Source organism: Helobdella robusta, assembly GCF_000326865.2.
Source record: "Helobdella robusta unplaced genomic scaffold HELROscaffold_8, whole genome shotgun sequence".
NCBI lineage: Eukaryota > Metazoa > Annelida > Clitellata > Rhynchobdellida > Glossiphoniidae > Helobdella > Helobdella robusta.
The window spans coordinates 1,945,048-1,960,163 of NW_008705459.1; the positions used below are offsets into that span (position 1 = coordinate 1,945,048).

The 15,116-nt window shown below is 34.3% G+C and overlaps 3 protein-coding genes across 3 annotated transcripts; all 3 read right to left on the bottom strand.

Annotated features, from left to right (window-relative positions):
• Positions 1–3,699: 3,699 nt before the first annotated feature.
• On the bottom strand, positions 3,700–7,644 carry HELRODRAFT_165505 (hypothetical protein; the record flags this gene model as incomplete). The annotated part of the gene is made up of 4 exons (XM_009032071.1): positions 3,700–3,773; positions 6,745–6,886; positions 7,361–7,416; positions 7,482–7,644. The coding sequence occupies 4 exons, from the start codon at positions 7,642–7,644 to the stop codon at positions 3,700–3,702; spliced, it is 435 nt and encodes a 144-aa protein (XP_009030319.1).
• Positions 7,645–9,040: 1,396 nt separating this feature from the next.
• HELRODRAFT_165506 (hypothetical protein) lies at positions 9,041–10,140 on the bottom strand (the record flags this gene model as incomplete). Its single annotated transcript, XM_009032072.1, has 2 exons — positions 9,041–9,352; positions 9,982–10,140. 2 exons carry the CDS (start codon positions 10,138–10,140, stop codon positions 9,041–9,043), a joined length of 471 nt encoding a protein of 156 aa, XP_009030320.1.
• A 1,983-nt stretch (positions 10,141–12,123) lies between these two features.
• On the bottom strand, positions 12,124–14,179 carry HELRODRAFT_165507 (hypothetical protein; the record flags this gene model as incomplete). Its single annotated transcript, XM_009032073.1, has 3 exons — positions 12,124–12,166; positions 12,650–13,034; positions 13,303–14,179. 3 exons carry the CDS (start codon positions 14,177–14,179, stop codon positions 12,124–12,126), a joined length of 1,305 nt encoding a protein of 434 aa, XP_009030321.1.
• Positions 14,180–15,116: the final 937 nt, after the last annotated feature.

Below are 15,116 nucleotides of genomic sequence, written 5' to 3' on the forward strand. Positions count from 1 at the left end.
AATGCAAAATTCATGTGCATGCATGTGTGTGTGTGTGTGTGTGTGTGCGCGCGTTTGTGTCTATATTGTGTGTGTGTGTGTGTGTGTGATGTGTGCGTGTGCACATTTAATTTGCAAGGAAGTATGTGATTGATATAATTTTTCATAACTGCCTGTGGGGTGTTGTATTTTTGCCAAATGTTCCTTACTTTACAGGTCATCAGAATGGCTCTTGTGTTGTGCTGTCCAGTTTGTGGTCGTTCGTACTAACAACTTCAGTGATCAAGCCGTTTTTTTAACTTTTCTAACATGAAGAGATTGAGTTTGTGTTTGCAAGTCTGATTTTCATTTGTTTGCACGACCTGCGACCAACAATACAACACTCTGTAACAGAAAATTCAAGCTAATCACTGCGTGCGGTTACACCATTTGCAATGTAAAATATAAAAAAGCCCAATGAAAAGGCAGCATAAAACACATTTTTACCTGCACCATGCAGTCAATACTGCATTCAACATGCAAACAACACATTAATTGCAATGAGACAATGCACACCAGACAAAGAAAAAGATGAACAGTCGGCCCAAACATTTGCAAGGACGGGTGCATGTGCTCGAAGCAAACAGTTGCAAGAGAACAAATTCACTTTTGGATGATTGCAAGGGTGCAATTGTCTTTAATTGAGATGGAAATCATGAAGATACATTAAAACAATTCTTACAAGCAAACATGACGAAGTATCAAAAGATAAACTTAACTCATAACAAGGGAGTCGTGATTCAGCACCTTCGAATGCACTTTGTATTAGCTGAAGCTGTCAAAATATTGCTATAAGTATTTTTAATAGTAAATTGATTGAGTCTGGCCAGTGTGGTTTGGTCATTGCAACACGTGGAATGACCAAATCGATGAAAGGCAAGTAAGTTGGCCGGCAAGATGGCTCAGTGGTTCAAATGCGCGCTGAGTCAAACATCTCAATGGCTATCATATACTCAGCGTAAATGATGCGGTGCTTGCGCGTGCACATAAAATACATGTGTACGTCGTGTGAAAAGGATAAACAGCCTTTGTGGCGAAGATGGCTGCTTCAAATCAATAGATGAGGATTTGAAGAACATAATAAAGATATATAGATAATATATCTGTAACATTGTATGTCTGCGTATGTCAGAGCTGCAATAATAAAGACTAATAAAAAAAAAAGATTCCTGATTTACATGCTAAAAATGGTGAAATGTTTCTATCTGTAGCTAGGAAGAGAGGGAAATAAAATGCATCCAAGAACAACCATGCTTCAAAGTGCAGGGTTCAATATTCTTCCATATTGATGCGGTGCCAAGATGAACAGCGGTTGGAGTGGAATTATTAATAGTTTAGTGTAGTTTATTCAACACTGTAGAATAATTTTGAAAAAATATCTCATCAATATTATCCTCATCATCGTCGTCATCGTCATCATCGTCATCATCATCATCATCATCATTAGCATCTTCATCATGATCAAATGATCAATTTCATTAGCATAATCCTGACTACAAAAAATCATAATGATCATCATCATCATCCTCACCACCATCATCATCATCACCACCATAATCATTACAATGACATCATCATCGTCGTCGTCGTCGTCATCATCATCATCAAGACAGCACTGATATTTCAAATTGATCCTCCATTAAAAAAGATGGATGCTTAGGAACTGAATTGTTATCATTACAGTTGATTTAATGGCGCTCATGATGATGATGGTGATGATGATGATGACGATGATGATTGTATTGATGATGATAGTGATGGTGATGATGATGGTGATGACGACGACGAAGAAGATGATGATGATGATGATGAAATGAAGAAGAGTAAGCGACTAAAAAGATAAAAGTTAAAAATAAATTGAAAGCAGATGATGGAGGAAATAAAGCAATTTGGCAGTTGTTGTTCGCTCGTTACCAAACTGGTGCCTTCTTTGGTTTCAAATCAATGTTGTTAGTTAAGGCATTAAGCATTGAAATTAAACTGTATTCTTTTATAATTTATTTTGAATTTTTTTTTTAGAAGTAATTTAATCATTTTAATTCCCCTGTCAACATAAGTTCTAAAATGTCTTCAATCAACAGCCTGAAGATGAAAAAAATTTTGTCAGTTTGAAGCAAAAAGCAATCATGTTTGCTTAACTTTTTTCAATTTTTTACCATTGATGTAAGATTTTTTCAAATTCAAATAAAGTATTAGCCATGTTTCTGAAAAATTTTCATCATAAAATTTAATTATTTATTTAAACATACTTTAGTACTGTGAGTTCACTTTTGAAAAAATTATATGTATGTAATAATAGAACGAACGACCAATCTTTATTTATGTGAAAAATGCTATAGCTATATATTGCTATAAGGCCATAAGTATTCTAACAACACTATTCTGCCACCATATTAAGTTATTAAATGATTCGAACATTTATTGTAGATTTTCAAAATCTGTTGTTACCCAAACAAATAACTGCCACTGATTTATCATCACTTGTCGATTGCAAATCAACTGTTCTAATTAAACTAAGCTACGTAATAAGGGACTGGTTTCATCCGATTGGCATCTTCAAAATCTTCAACAGTCTTCATCCTCATTATCATCATCAACATCTTCCTCCTCCACATCATCAACATCTTCACCATCATCATCTTCTTCTTCATCATTATCATCATTGTCTTTTCCATCATCATTAACACGTAAATCTGTCACAACTCATATCCAGTCAGATGTTATTACTTGATGTGATGTTGAAATGGGCGCGATGTCATTTCCTTCCAATGCCTCCCTCCTAACTCTTTCCTACTGGTTAGGTTAGTAGGAAGACCGCCGTGTTTCTAAATGTGACATTCTTACTGGATGAATCAAATTCATCCGCGGTCGAAAAAGGTAAAGGTTCAACAAAGTCATGTCATGAAATAACTCTAAAATATTTCTTCCCAATATGCGCCCAGCAAATTAAGTTTAAAAATATGATAGCTGGATGACATTAGCACAAAACGACAAGATGCATGAATACGGATACATACTTGCCTGCCTACGTTCTTACTGAAAAACACATCATCACATTTTCATATGGATTCAAACACAGGCATACATACAACCGTGTGTGTACGGATGCATACAACATACCTACGCACGTTGAAGCGTACACTACCTGCGCACACACGCACGCACACACACACACACACACACACACACACATACACACACAGACACGCATACTTGCTTGCGTATGAAGCTGCATGAAATTTTTATGCAATTATTTTATTGTGTCCAACGTCAATGGTTAATAAATCAACGTTCCTCCATGCTTTCTAGGCAGTGTTTGTGTGTGCATGTGCATTCTTGTATGTTGGTATGTTTGTACGTGAGTCGGTGTGTGCGTGTACACAAACGTAACACTCGCCCCGCGTTTGTTTGTATGTAAATTTGTATGTATGTATGTTTGTGTGTATGTTTGTATGTCTGTATGTAATTATATAAATATATGATTATTTCTTCGGTTGGTCGTAGATATTTTGGTGAATGCTGGTAAAAGACCATAACTAATGCAGTAATGAAAGTAACTTCATAAATCCTTCAATTGGTCCTTTTATGTGACATTTCTATCATAGTACACTTTCATGCATATTTCTACATTTCTGTACCAACGTTTTCCCGCGCCTTCTTTCCTATCCGTGTTGAATGAAATTATTCAAGTGCGTAATTCCTAATAAATGCCTCCGCATTCATCAAACTTTCCAACGAACATCGAATGTGCTGAACTGTACGTGTGCGTGTGTGTGTGCGTGCGTGTGTGCATGTGCCTTCATATGAAACATCATTGAAAACCACCAAACATACGCTCGAGTATAAGCAATGAGAAAATATGCAAAATAAAAATTTGAAAAAAAAAATGGTTGAAATCCACGTTGAAAACAAGTTTCATAACCAATCTCAATCACTCCATATGAACACTTCTCAGTACCCGTTCGAAGGTTAAATTTGGAATTTTTCAATGCAGATGCAAAGATATTTACTGAAAATGCGTTATGAAATGCTTTGTATTCTTTATGTTTGTTTGTTTCGTTTGTTTGTTTGTCTGTTTGTTTGTGATTGTTTGTATTTGTTTGTCTGTTTGTTTTGTATTTGTTTCTGTGTTTAATTTTTCCAATTTTTTCTATCAAATTCCGTCAAACGAAGAGAATTGAAACAACACGCAAGGCATAAAACATGGGAAAACGAGAGTTATGAATATAAAAAATATTAGTTAAATTAAGAAAAAGTTAATTAAAGTTAATTATGATTATATAATAGTTGATTTGTTTGTTTGTTTGTTCATTCGTTTGTTTGTTCGTTCGTTCGTTCGTTCATTTGTTTTTATATGTTTTTAATATTTTACATTTAGTTGCCTGCCTGCCTACCTTTATAAAAATCTTTTTTATTCTGTGTTAATGTTTGTGTTTCCTTTTGTTCACTTTTTATTCATTAAATGTTTTTCACAAAATATTTGAATAAATTTTTTGAAAGACCTCCTTTTTTTATTGTCAGTCATTGTTTCAAACGTGAGTTTAATTTAAACTAATCCAAATTGCTTTTATTAATGTTTGTGTGTGTTTGTTTGTATACGGTGTTATGTTTGTGTGTGTGTGTGTGTGTGTTTGCATGCAGATGTGTGCGTGTGTACGTAGCCGTGTGTACGTGCGTTTGTACATAAAATGACACATGCATACAAACAAAGAGATAAATATGAACAAAACAAGACAACAATAACAACAAATAAAGAACAGCAACAAACAGCAAAATTAAAACAACAATAATAACAAAGTAACAACAACAACAACAAACACATCAACAATAAAAAGCATAAAAAATCAACAACAACAACAGAAATATTAATAAAAATGACAACAACAATGTTAAAAAACATCAACAACCATAATAACAACAGCATCAGCATCAACAACAACATCAATAACAACAACAACATCAATAACAACAACACCAATAACAACGACAACAACAACCTCAGCATAAACAAACATCAACTAAGCAAGGCTGGTGCAGAAAAAAATCAGTCCCCTCCATTTAAATTTCACCTTTGTTTGGCTTTTAATTAATTCTCAGACTCATATTTACGACATCACACTCCATATCTTCATATGCCGATGTCTTTATAAGCGTACAAAGGTGTATGTACATAAAAATTGTACGTTTATGAATAATTAATTATACCTTTCTATAAATACATAATCTAATGTAATTAAGTTTCAATAGCAAACTGCATCGCACTTGTTGTGGCCTGTTTCGCGTCTGAAAATCACATTCTTTTTTTTTCTTCTCTTTTTTCCTACACAGAGTGCTCAACTTTTCTGAAATCATTTCTAACTTTCATTCACGAATTTAAAAAATTATTTCTAAATGTAAGTATTTCATTTCAATAAATTCACCACGTCAGCTCGCACTCGCATGCACCTAAAACATTAACACATTATAAAATACAAACATGTGGCTACAAAAACAAACAAACAAACAAAAGTGTATAAACTGTAATAAACTATTGAGCTAAACACACACAAACATATACAAAAGTTATATACATGTATGAGAATTATTCCGTATAATAGAGTCTTTTCTTATATTTTTGCATTTGGGGTTTTAAATTGTCTTCAAGCTGAGCGCAGCATTGTGCCTCTTCTGTGTGACGTAATCATGCTTTACTGTGACGTAATCAGGCTTTACTGACTGCTGATTAGTTGGTCGGTTGGTTGGTTGGTTGGTTGGCTGATTGGTCGGTCGGTTGTTTGGTTGTGTTGTTTATTCTACATTACGTTGTTTGATTTGTTGTTTGGTTTATTTGAGACAATTTGTTGAGACAAAGAAAATCATGAAAGGATGAAGTCAGTGATGATTACGCTGCTAGTGAGGCTGATGATGATGGTGACGATGTTAATGGCACTGATTCTGATGGTGCAGATTATTACGATGAGGATGACGATCGGGAAATTAATAATGATGAAGTCGTTGAAGGTGTTCTTTTAATTAATGACGTCATCAACAGTGATGTCACCAACATGAAAACATTACTAATAAAATCATTCGCAAAATATCCAACATCAACAACATCAACAACAACAAAAACAACGGCAACAACAACAACGTCAATTAACATGTCCAAGAACAACAAAAATAATCAGATTTACAATGTTATTAGCAGTGGGTGCATCAAAGCCACAAACACAGCCGAAACAAAAGCCGCAACAGAAACCACAACAGCAGCTACAATAGCAGCCACAACAGCCGCTCCAAAAGCAGCCACAACAGCCGCTCCAACAGCAGCCACAACAAAAACAACATCAACAAATGTAGTCATTAATGATGCAAGGCACACACTCGCTTGCCTTCGATTTAATTGTTGGCATTGACAAATGTATCAACATTAATATGGCTCTTGTTTATGTTACTCTTGTTGCTTATGTTGGTTTGGTAAAATATTTTTGTTTTTGATTTCAATGTTGTTGGTAGTGTTGTTGTTGTTGATGTTGTTGTTAATGTTATTGATGTTCTTGTGATCAGAGCAACAAGTCTTTTTAGTCTCCTATGATTACGTTCCAGCTGAAAATGTTGTATTTTGGGTAAGTGTCATGGTATTGATTGCTGTACGATGTTGTTGTGTTCTTGTTGATGTTGCGTTCCACGTTGTTTCGATTTTTTGTTTTTTGTGGTCCCTGATAAAACTTCTAAAAAATATCTTACTGGCGTTTTTCTGTTTTGTTGACGCGTTGCCGCTGATAGACGTTAATCCGTGGTTCGCATTTAAATTTTTGATGCCGATATTAATTGAGATGATTATGTTGTCGACGGTGTTGGTGGCTTGGCGGGGCTCAATGTGCTGGTGCTGTTGAATTTGCTTTGAATTTGTTCACTGTTCACGTTTCGACTGATGTTCAAACTTCATTACATCGTTACAGGAGGCTCGTTGATGTAATATAAATACAGATGTTGATGTCATCAATAACTTAAGAAACATTAAAAATGTTAGTTGTGATGTAGTTGAGGCCATCATAGAACTTCATTCAACAATTTGTCGCTTATATGTTCATTAACCTCAAAGACATTAATATATCTGCTGATTAGTTAATGATGGGTGGGTAATGTTTTGATGTTTTTTTCGTGTTGTAAGATCTGTTGTGCTTGTTATCGTTATATTGCTACTTTGAATGAATACAGACGCGATGATGATGATGACGGTGGTGGTGGTGAAGACGATGTTGATGATGGTGATGACGATGATGATATTAGTGGAAATGTTGATGGTGCTGATGATGTTAATAAATGCTGTGCTATCAGATGATTGAATTGATTTGGTTACAAGGACTAATTTGAGCACGGTTAAGAAGCACTTCGTCACTGCTGGTTTGCGTTCTTCTGCGTTTGCGTTTTTGTTTGTGCTTGTTTGTATGTTCTCATGTTTGTACAACTCGTGTTCATACTGTTCGTGTTCGTACTGTCCAGGTTCGTACTACTCATGTTCGTACTGTTTATGTTTATACTGATTATGTTTATATTGTTTATGTTCATACTGTTCATGTCCATACTGTTCATGTTCATACTGTTTGTGTTTGTACTGCTCATGTTCATACTGTTCATGTTCATACTGTTTATGTTCGTACTGTTCAATGGTTTGTTTGCACGTTTTTAATTTTTATCTCTGAGCATGTTCACCTGTTGATGTTTGTTTTGCAGTGTTCAACGGTTTTTTAGATTTAGTTTTATATTTTTGTATGTGAACTCTCCATTCTTGATAATGTTTGTATCTAAATGTCCACATGTTTCTGAAGTGATGGTTTTTCCATACATGACATATGAATATGTGTGATTAGAAGTTCATTGTATATATTATTTTATATACATTATATATATATATATATATATATATATATATATATATATATGTTGGTAATAGACCATAATAAACCATATATATATATATATATATATATATATATATATATATAATAATAATAATAATAATAACGTGTATTATACGGATATTCAACATTGCAGATATAGAATGTGTGTGTGTGTGTGTGTGTGTGTGTGTGTGTGTGTGTGTGTGTGTGTGTGTGTGTGTGTGTGTGTGTGTGTGTGTGTGTGTGTGTAACTGTAGTAGTAGTAGGAGAGAATGGATGCCTCTCTGTCATGTGGCGGTATGAATGAATGAATGAAGATGCATGCATGTACCTACTAATGAGAGAATAATTAGCGATGTGGACCAATGTAGGAATCAATAACAAGTGTGCGTGAGAGTGTCTGTGTACGTGCTTATTTGTCTGTTTGTATGTCTTGGTTTGTTGTGTTTGTCTGTGGATCTCTCGGTTTTGTCTTTGGATGTCTGTGTGACTGTCTGTTTGTGGGTATGCGTTTGCGGCTTTAGTGCACCAGTGTGTGCGTGCGTATGTGTATATGTGTTTGTGTGTGTGTTTAGTCAATAGCGCTACATTTATGTAATATATTATGTGATGCAATGTTTTTCAAGCGATGTTACGCGCCAAATCACATGCACACTGCACATGTGATGATGACTTGTGTTGTTGTTATATCAATCCTACGCATTTCATTATGTGGTGTGGAGGTTTGCCGATGTTAAAATGATGAAACATTTTTGCCGAAGACAGGATTTGTTTTTGAAGGTGTTAATATTTTCTGATGGCATGACATGACCGAGAGAGATGTTCTGAGACTGCTGGCATTAAGGTTGGTCCTACGCGGAGTTGTTCGTTAATGTCACACATGCATATTTAATTCACGCCCGAATGAAACGAATAAAAATAATTCCAACTGAAAAAATTTGTTTTGTAACTTCTAAAGAATTGGATTCCACTTAAAAATTTAATTGAATGGTTAAGTTTAATCAAGATTAATGATGTTACAAACGTATGTTGTGTCGTGCTATTTTATGAAAATATCTTAAATGATATTTTGCCAGTTATTTGGCAAAACATTCTATTTTATTGATGATGAACTGTGTTGCATGTTGTCATGGATGTATCTATGATAAGAAAGAAGTTGTATAGAGATTTTGATTGTTGTCTATACTGTTGTTGCAGGTTGCGGTTGCTGGTTGCGGTTGAGCTAGCAGCATTGCGTTTGTTGCGTTAATGTACATAAGCATGATGAATGTTGCTTTTGATATTTTGTTTAGCAACAACTTTTGTGTTGGTGTCAACATTTTTTGTTCTTCTACTCGATGGAGCTGTTGATTCTCCGTGCCTAGTAATTTGTAAATGATTTTTGTTGTGGGGTTGTTGGGTGGATCGATGTTGTTGTTGTTGTTGTGGTTGTTGTTGTTGTGTATATGTTTCTGAAAAATTTGTTTATTAGCATTCACGTGATGTTTGCATTTTGTTGTGTTGTTGTTTCAGTTTTTTGTCATTGTTGATTTTGCAGTCAATTTTTTATTTTGTTGCTGTAAAAAGCGCTATTAATTTTGCCTTTATTATTATTATTTTATTGTTGTTGTTGATGTTGTTATTACTTGTTTTTTTTCTTATTATTGTTGTTGTTGTTGTTGAGATGCATTTGCCTGCTGGACGCTTTTAAATGGCAGGAGAGAGAGTTGGCCATATTTCCATTATATGCTTCGTTGGGGGTGGTGGTGGTGATGGTGTGGTGGTAGTAAGGGGGAGGTGTGCTGATGATGACGACAATGATGGGGGTGGTGATGATGGTGGTGGTTTTGATGATGAATAGTTTGATGATAGTGATGACAATGACGACGATGATGATGATAGATTTTTATAACGATGATGAGGACGATGATGATGATGATCTCTGAGAGGTAATAAGAGGTACTTTAATGATAATATTACTAAAATTAGCAAACATTATCATGCTGAAGATAAAATTGAGAAAGAAATTAATGATTGAAGAAATTAATATTATCTAAGAAGTGCAGAAATAGAATGCTAGATGATAATAATTAAATCGAACATCCGTTCGACTCTCAACAATCCTCAAACTGCTAACGACAGACTCGCTAACGTAGCTACTAAAGCTTTGAAACTGCAACGATGGTCCAGGAAGAACATCGATGAGGTAAAATTTTTCATGAAATTTTGCGAAATATTCTAAAAAAATGCCAACGACCATGTTTTGCGGCGGTTTGCATTTGAACCCCTAATTCCGTGCATGAATTTTAAATTGATTTTCATTCTGATGTGCAAATGTTTCCAGTGCATTTGAAATCCTCAAATGGACCTTGCTTTGAAAATTTGTCAGTTTCACAGAGTTTGGGAACTGAAGGTTAAAAATAACAAACGATTAGACAACCAGCTAAAGTTATCAGACTTTTCAAGCAAAGAGAAGATAAAGAATAGCAGGGATGATGCGGTTGGGAAAAATTCATAGGCAATAATACAAAAGTAGGTGCGTTAGTCACTTAGAGATTTTGCAGCTGCAGATGGGTCGCTAGGAGTGGCTAGTGAGGACGCTCTGCCGACAAGAAAAGAGTGGAGCAGCTGGCGATTAAAAATTGTGACGATGAATAATTATATCCATCTCAAATGATAATAATAATAATAATAATAATAATAATAATAATAATAATAATGAATGTTGTTCTTCGTTTTCCAGAGTAATTGCTGTCGTGTGGATAAATCGATAGATGGATGGATGGATGGATGGATGGATGGATGGATGGATAAATGGATGAATGGATGGATGGATAGATTGATGGATAAATGAATAAATGGATGGATCAACATTGTTAATAGTTTTGGCCGAAAGACTTTCGAGATACAACGGTTTTGTATTATTATTATCTACAATAACTTAGTTTAAATGTTTACATTTGTATTTGCCTTTGTAATAGTGGTGATGATGATGATAACAATAGTGAGGATGATGATGATCGCGACGAGCGACTGATAACAAAAAAGAGCCAAAATGAAGTGACCCAAGTACATTGCACCAAACCTCATCAATGATCAAATATGTGGGAAGACAAAATATAAAATAATTAATTCAACAGCAATTATCATGATGATGATGATGATGATGATGATGATGATGATGATGTTCATGATGTTCATGATGATGATGTGGACGATAGTGGCCACAAGCGATTAATAACGTAAACAAACAATTGTTCGCTGCGGTTGATAATTCATCTGTCCAGCATCAGTTACTCAGACCTACGCAAGCAAACAGAAACACGCACAACGTAAAAATCATCAATTAATCAGACAATTGTAAACAAACATAAACACACACATTCATATTGAGAATACATACAAACACATACACACACACATACAAACACACACAAGGACGTACATATAATGGACATACAAAAATAACAGACAATAATAATAACTCATAAATATAATATATGATATAAGATATGCAATATAATTTACTCATAAAAATGTGCATGAACTCCACACATACCGACAGGAATAAAATAACAACCATTTTCCGAGATATAAAAACATAGTTGTCAGTTCACACACAGATGTATTATTTAACAAACACATAATTAATATGATGAATACCTTCAAACGCAACAGCAATTATTGAAAAACAGTTTTGCATGGGTGGAAAGAGATATGTTAGTTAGTTCAGCGGTTCTCAACCTGTGGTCCGCGGACATTTGCTTGGTGGTCCGCGAGCAAAGTGTGAAGTGCAAGTTTTTTTTAAATAAAAAAGATGAACTCCGATTGAGTCTTTCAAGCATTACGCCTCGTGTGGGCAATTTGTTTTATATTTGACATAAAAATTGAGGATACGCCAGATACGCCGTGAGATGCGGTGTATGCAAACATCAATGTAAAACGAACATTATACTTTTTAATTCGAAGTTACAACATTTATGAAAATATATAATAAATAAATAAATTCTAAATATATAATGATAAATATATATAATAAATAATTTTAAATAACAATTTTAATACACCTATTGCCAAGTATGTTAACTGTAGTTCTCTAAGTCCGATAGTTATACTAAGAACTATGTTATACTAACTATATGTAGCTGTTGCGTCATTATATGAAATAATAATTTTATATATATATAAAAATTTCAAGTGCGTTAGTCGCAAAATTTCCAGTAGTGGTCCGCGGCTGAGACATTCATTTTTTAAGTGGTCCTTGAATCTCAAAAGGTTGAGAAGCACTGAGTTAATCATGTGAGAGATGCTTGAATCAATCAATTCTCTGATATGAACGTATAATACGAACATCACTTTATCTAACTGCCTTGATAACATTTTTAAGAAATGAACAAAAAGTTAGAGGGGCCCATTTAAAGACCACTTGCACAAGTCAGAATACATTTGTTAAAACATGCATGCCACGAGAGGTTAGATATTTTGAAGGAATGATCTCTGTACGATGATGCATGGATGTCTGTTATAAGACGCCACAACACAAATAATAAACAAATATAATTTTCCAAGAAACCGAAAATTCAAAAAAGTTTCACTCAGAAATTTTGTTTTCAAACCACATTAGAAGCAAAATGCTTGAATTAATGAATTAGCAAACACACATGTCTCACAAACATTTTTCAAGTCCATATAATCAATAAATAAAGGAACGAACTAAATATAAAAAAAGACAGAATCAAAGGAAATAGAAACCAGAGAAGCCCACTGACCTGAAATGCGTGAACTCGACGAGGAGCTCCTTGAATCCTTCCTCCAGCTTGGTGATGAGGTTGTCATTCAGCCACAAGTTCGTCAGTCCCTGCCCGCTACCGCCTCTCAACGGGCCCAATACCTCCAAGCGCAACTCTGTCATTGAGCAGTTCTGAAGATGAAGGGTGGTGGTTTGCAGATTGAGGAAGGAGTCAGGTAGGAGTTGGATCATGCGGTTGTCATTGAGAAAGAGGTGCTTCAGTTTTAAACCTCTGAATGTGTTTGGTCTGATGACGGTCAGTTTGTTCTTGCCGATGTCCAGTATCTCCAGGTTGGTCATTCCTTCGAACGTGCCTTCGTGAATGTGCTCGATGCTGTTGTCGCTTATGTACAAGTTTCTAACTCCTGCCATGTTGTGTTTTATGTGGATGAAGAGACATGTCAAAATTTAATTACGATAAAAATGTGAACATTGAAACATATACATAAAAAAAACAATCTCACATTTTCAAAACAATGTTTTGAGCGTAAAAACTTCAAAAAAATCCCATTTTTAACAATTTACTTATGAATCAATCAATCACACACACAACCCAACACATTGTTGACTTCCATAACTTGCCAACAAAACCAAACAAGCAATTATACAAGGTCAACAGTACAATGAACCAACCTAACAACAGAGTCATGTTTGATTTTCTCAAAACTTTCACTCTGAAGTTGTTGCTGTTTAGGTTGATATCCAACGTCCCATTCATGTAAAAATCTGGAAACTGTTCTAAATTCTTCCCAGAGCAGTGCATGTACATTGTGGATTGGTCACATAAACACTTCCTGTAGCACGTAACTACATTGCCTCCTACCAGTTTCATGTGTGCTAAAATAAGGAGTAATAGAAGGGAAGTGGAAGGCATAAAAGTATTTAATGATGTTGCGTTCGTCGTTTTCAAACTTTTTCGAAAGATGTGGTCAGTTGTTGTTGTTGCCGGTGTTGTTGGTGTTGTTTTGGATGGTGTGTTGTTGTCGGCAACAATAATGTTGTTTGTTAATGTGTTGTTGTTGTTGTTGATGCCAACTATTGTTATTGTTGTTTCAGAAACATGAGATGTTATAAAAGTTTGTGATTGTTGTGGTGTCGTTGTTGTTTGTGTTGTTCGTGATGTGGCTGCATTTTGCACCGACGATGATTTAACTAAACTTTTTGAAAATGTTGTACCCGATATTTTTTCATTGTTAAAATTATTAGAAACTGCAAAATTGCAGCCAATCAAAACATCGAAACAAAACAATTCGTGGCCATAATCGCGACCACCAGAAGCTGTGCTGAGTTTTACCTTACATTCATTGATGCAAGTAGAAAAATTGTTTCTATCTGAAGTGGAGTTATCCATGAGTTCGTGTTTCTGATCTGTCATGTTGGTTTCTGATAACATAAATGTGACCGATCTGGTTATTGATGTTGGGAGGAGAGGTGCTGGCGATATCAAAGTTTTATCAAATGGAAGTTCTGAATGTCTGCTATCCTGTGTAAATCTTAATCCTGGGGTCATCTTGCTGTAGAAGTTAATATAATATTTATGTGCTTATCTTTTGTTCTTTAATTTTTTTGCAGCGAGCTAATTATTATGGTAACTCATTTGACGGCTAGTTTGTCTAACAAGACGATCATTTAAAAAAAGTGTTGGCCATTCAAAGTGTTGAATATATTCCAAACAAAGTTTCAGAGAGAATTTGTTTAAAGGTGGTTTTAATTCTTCTGCGTTTGTTCCTCAATCTTGCTCCTAGGAAAAATCTGAAATTTTTTAATTTTATTAGAGAAATTTATAAACAAATTAACCATTTTTTAAAAATAAACAAAAACAAATAAAGAATTCTTATTGTAAACAATCAAACTTTGGCAAAAAATTATAAATTACAAAGAACAGCCAAAGTTGTTCAGAGTGAAAAGTTTATGATCAGCGCTTCTCAACCTTTTGAGATTCAAGGACCACTTAAAAAATGTGCGTCTCAGCCGCGGACCACTACTGAAAATTTTGCTACTAATTATATATATTATTTATATTATACTATTTATATTTATATTAATTATAGTAATTACTAATTATATATATATAATTAGTAATTCATATAATGACGCAACAGCTACACATAGTTAGTATAACATAGTTCTTAGTATAACTATTAGACTTAGAGAACTACAGTTAACACACTTAACAACAGGTGTATTAAAATTGTTATTTAAAATTTTTTATTTTATTTTTTTTCCTTATAATTTATAGTTTATTTATTTATTATATATTTTAATAAATGTTGAAATTTCTAACTTTCTAACTTCAAATTAAAAAGTATAATGTTCGTTTTACATTGATGTTTGCCTAAAACGGCGTATCTCACGGCGTATCTGGCGTATCCTCAATTTTTATGTCGAAAATGAAACAAATTGTAATTGCATCATTTACAATCAACAATTTCACTTACTGACAATAA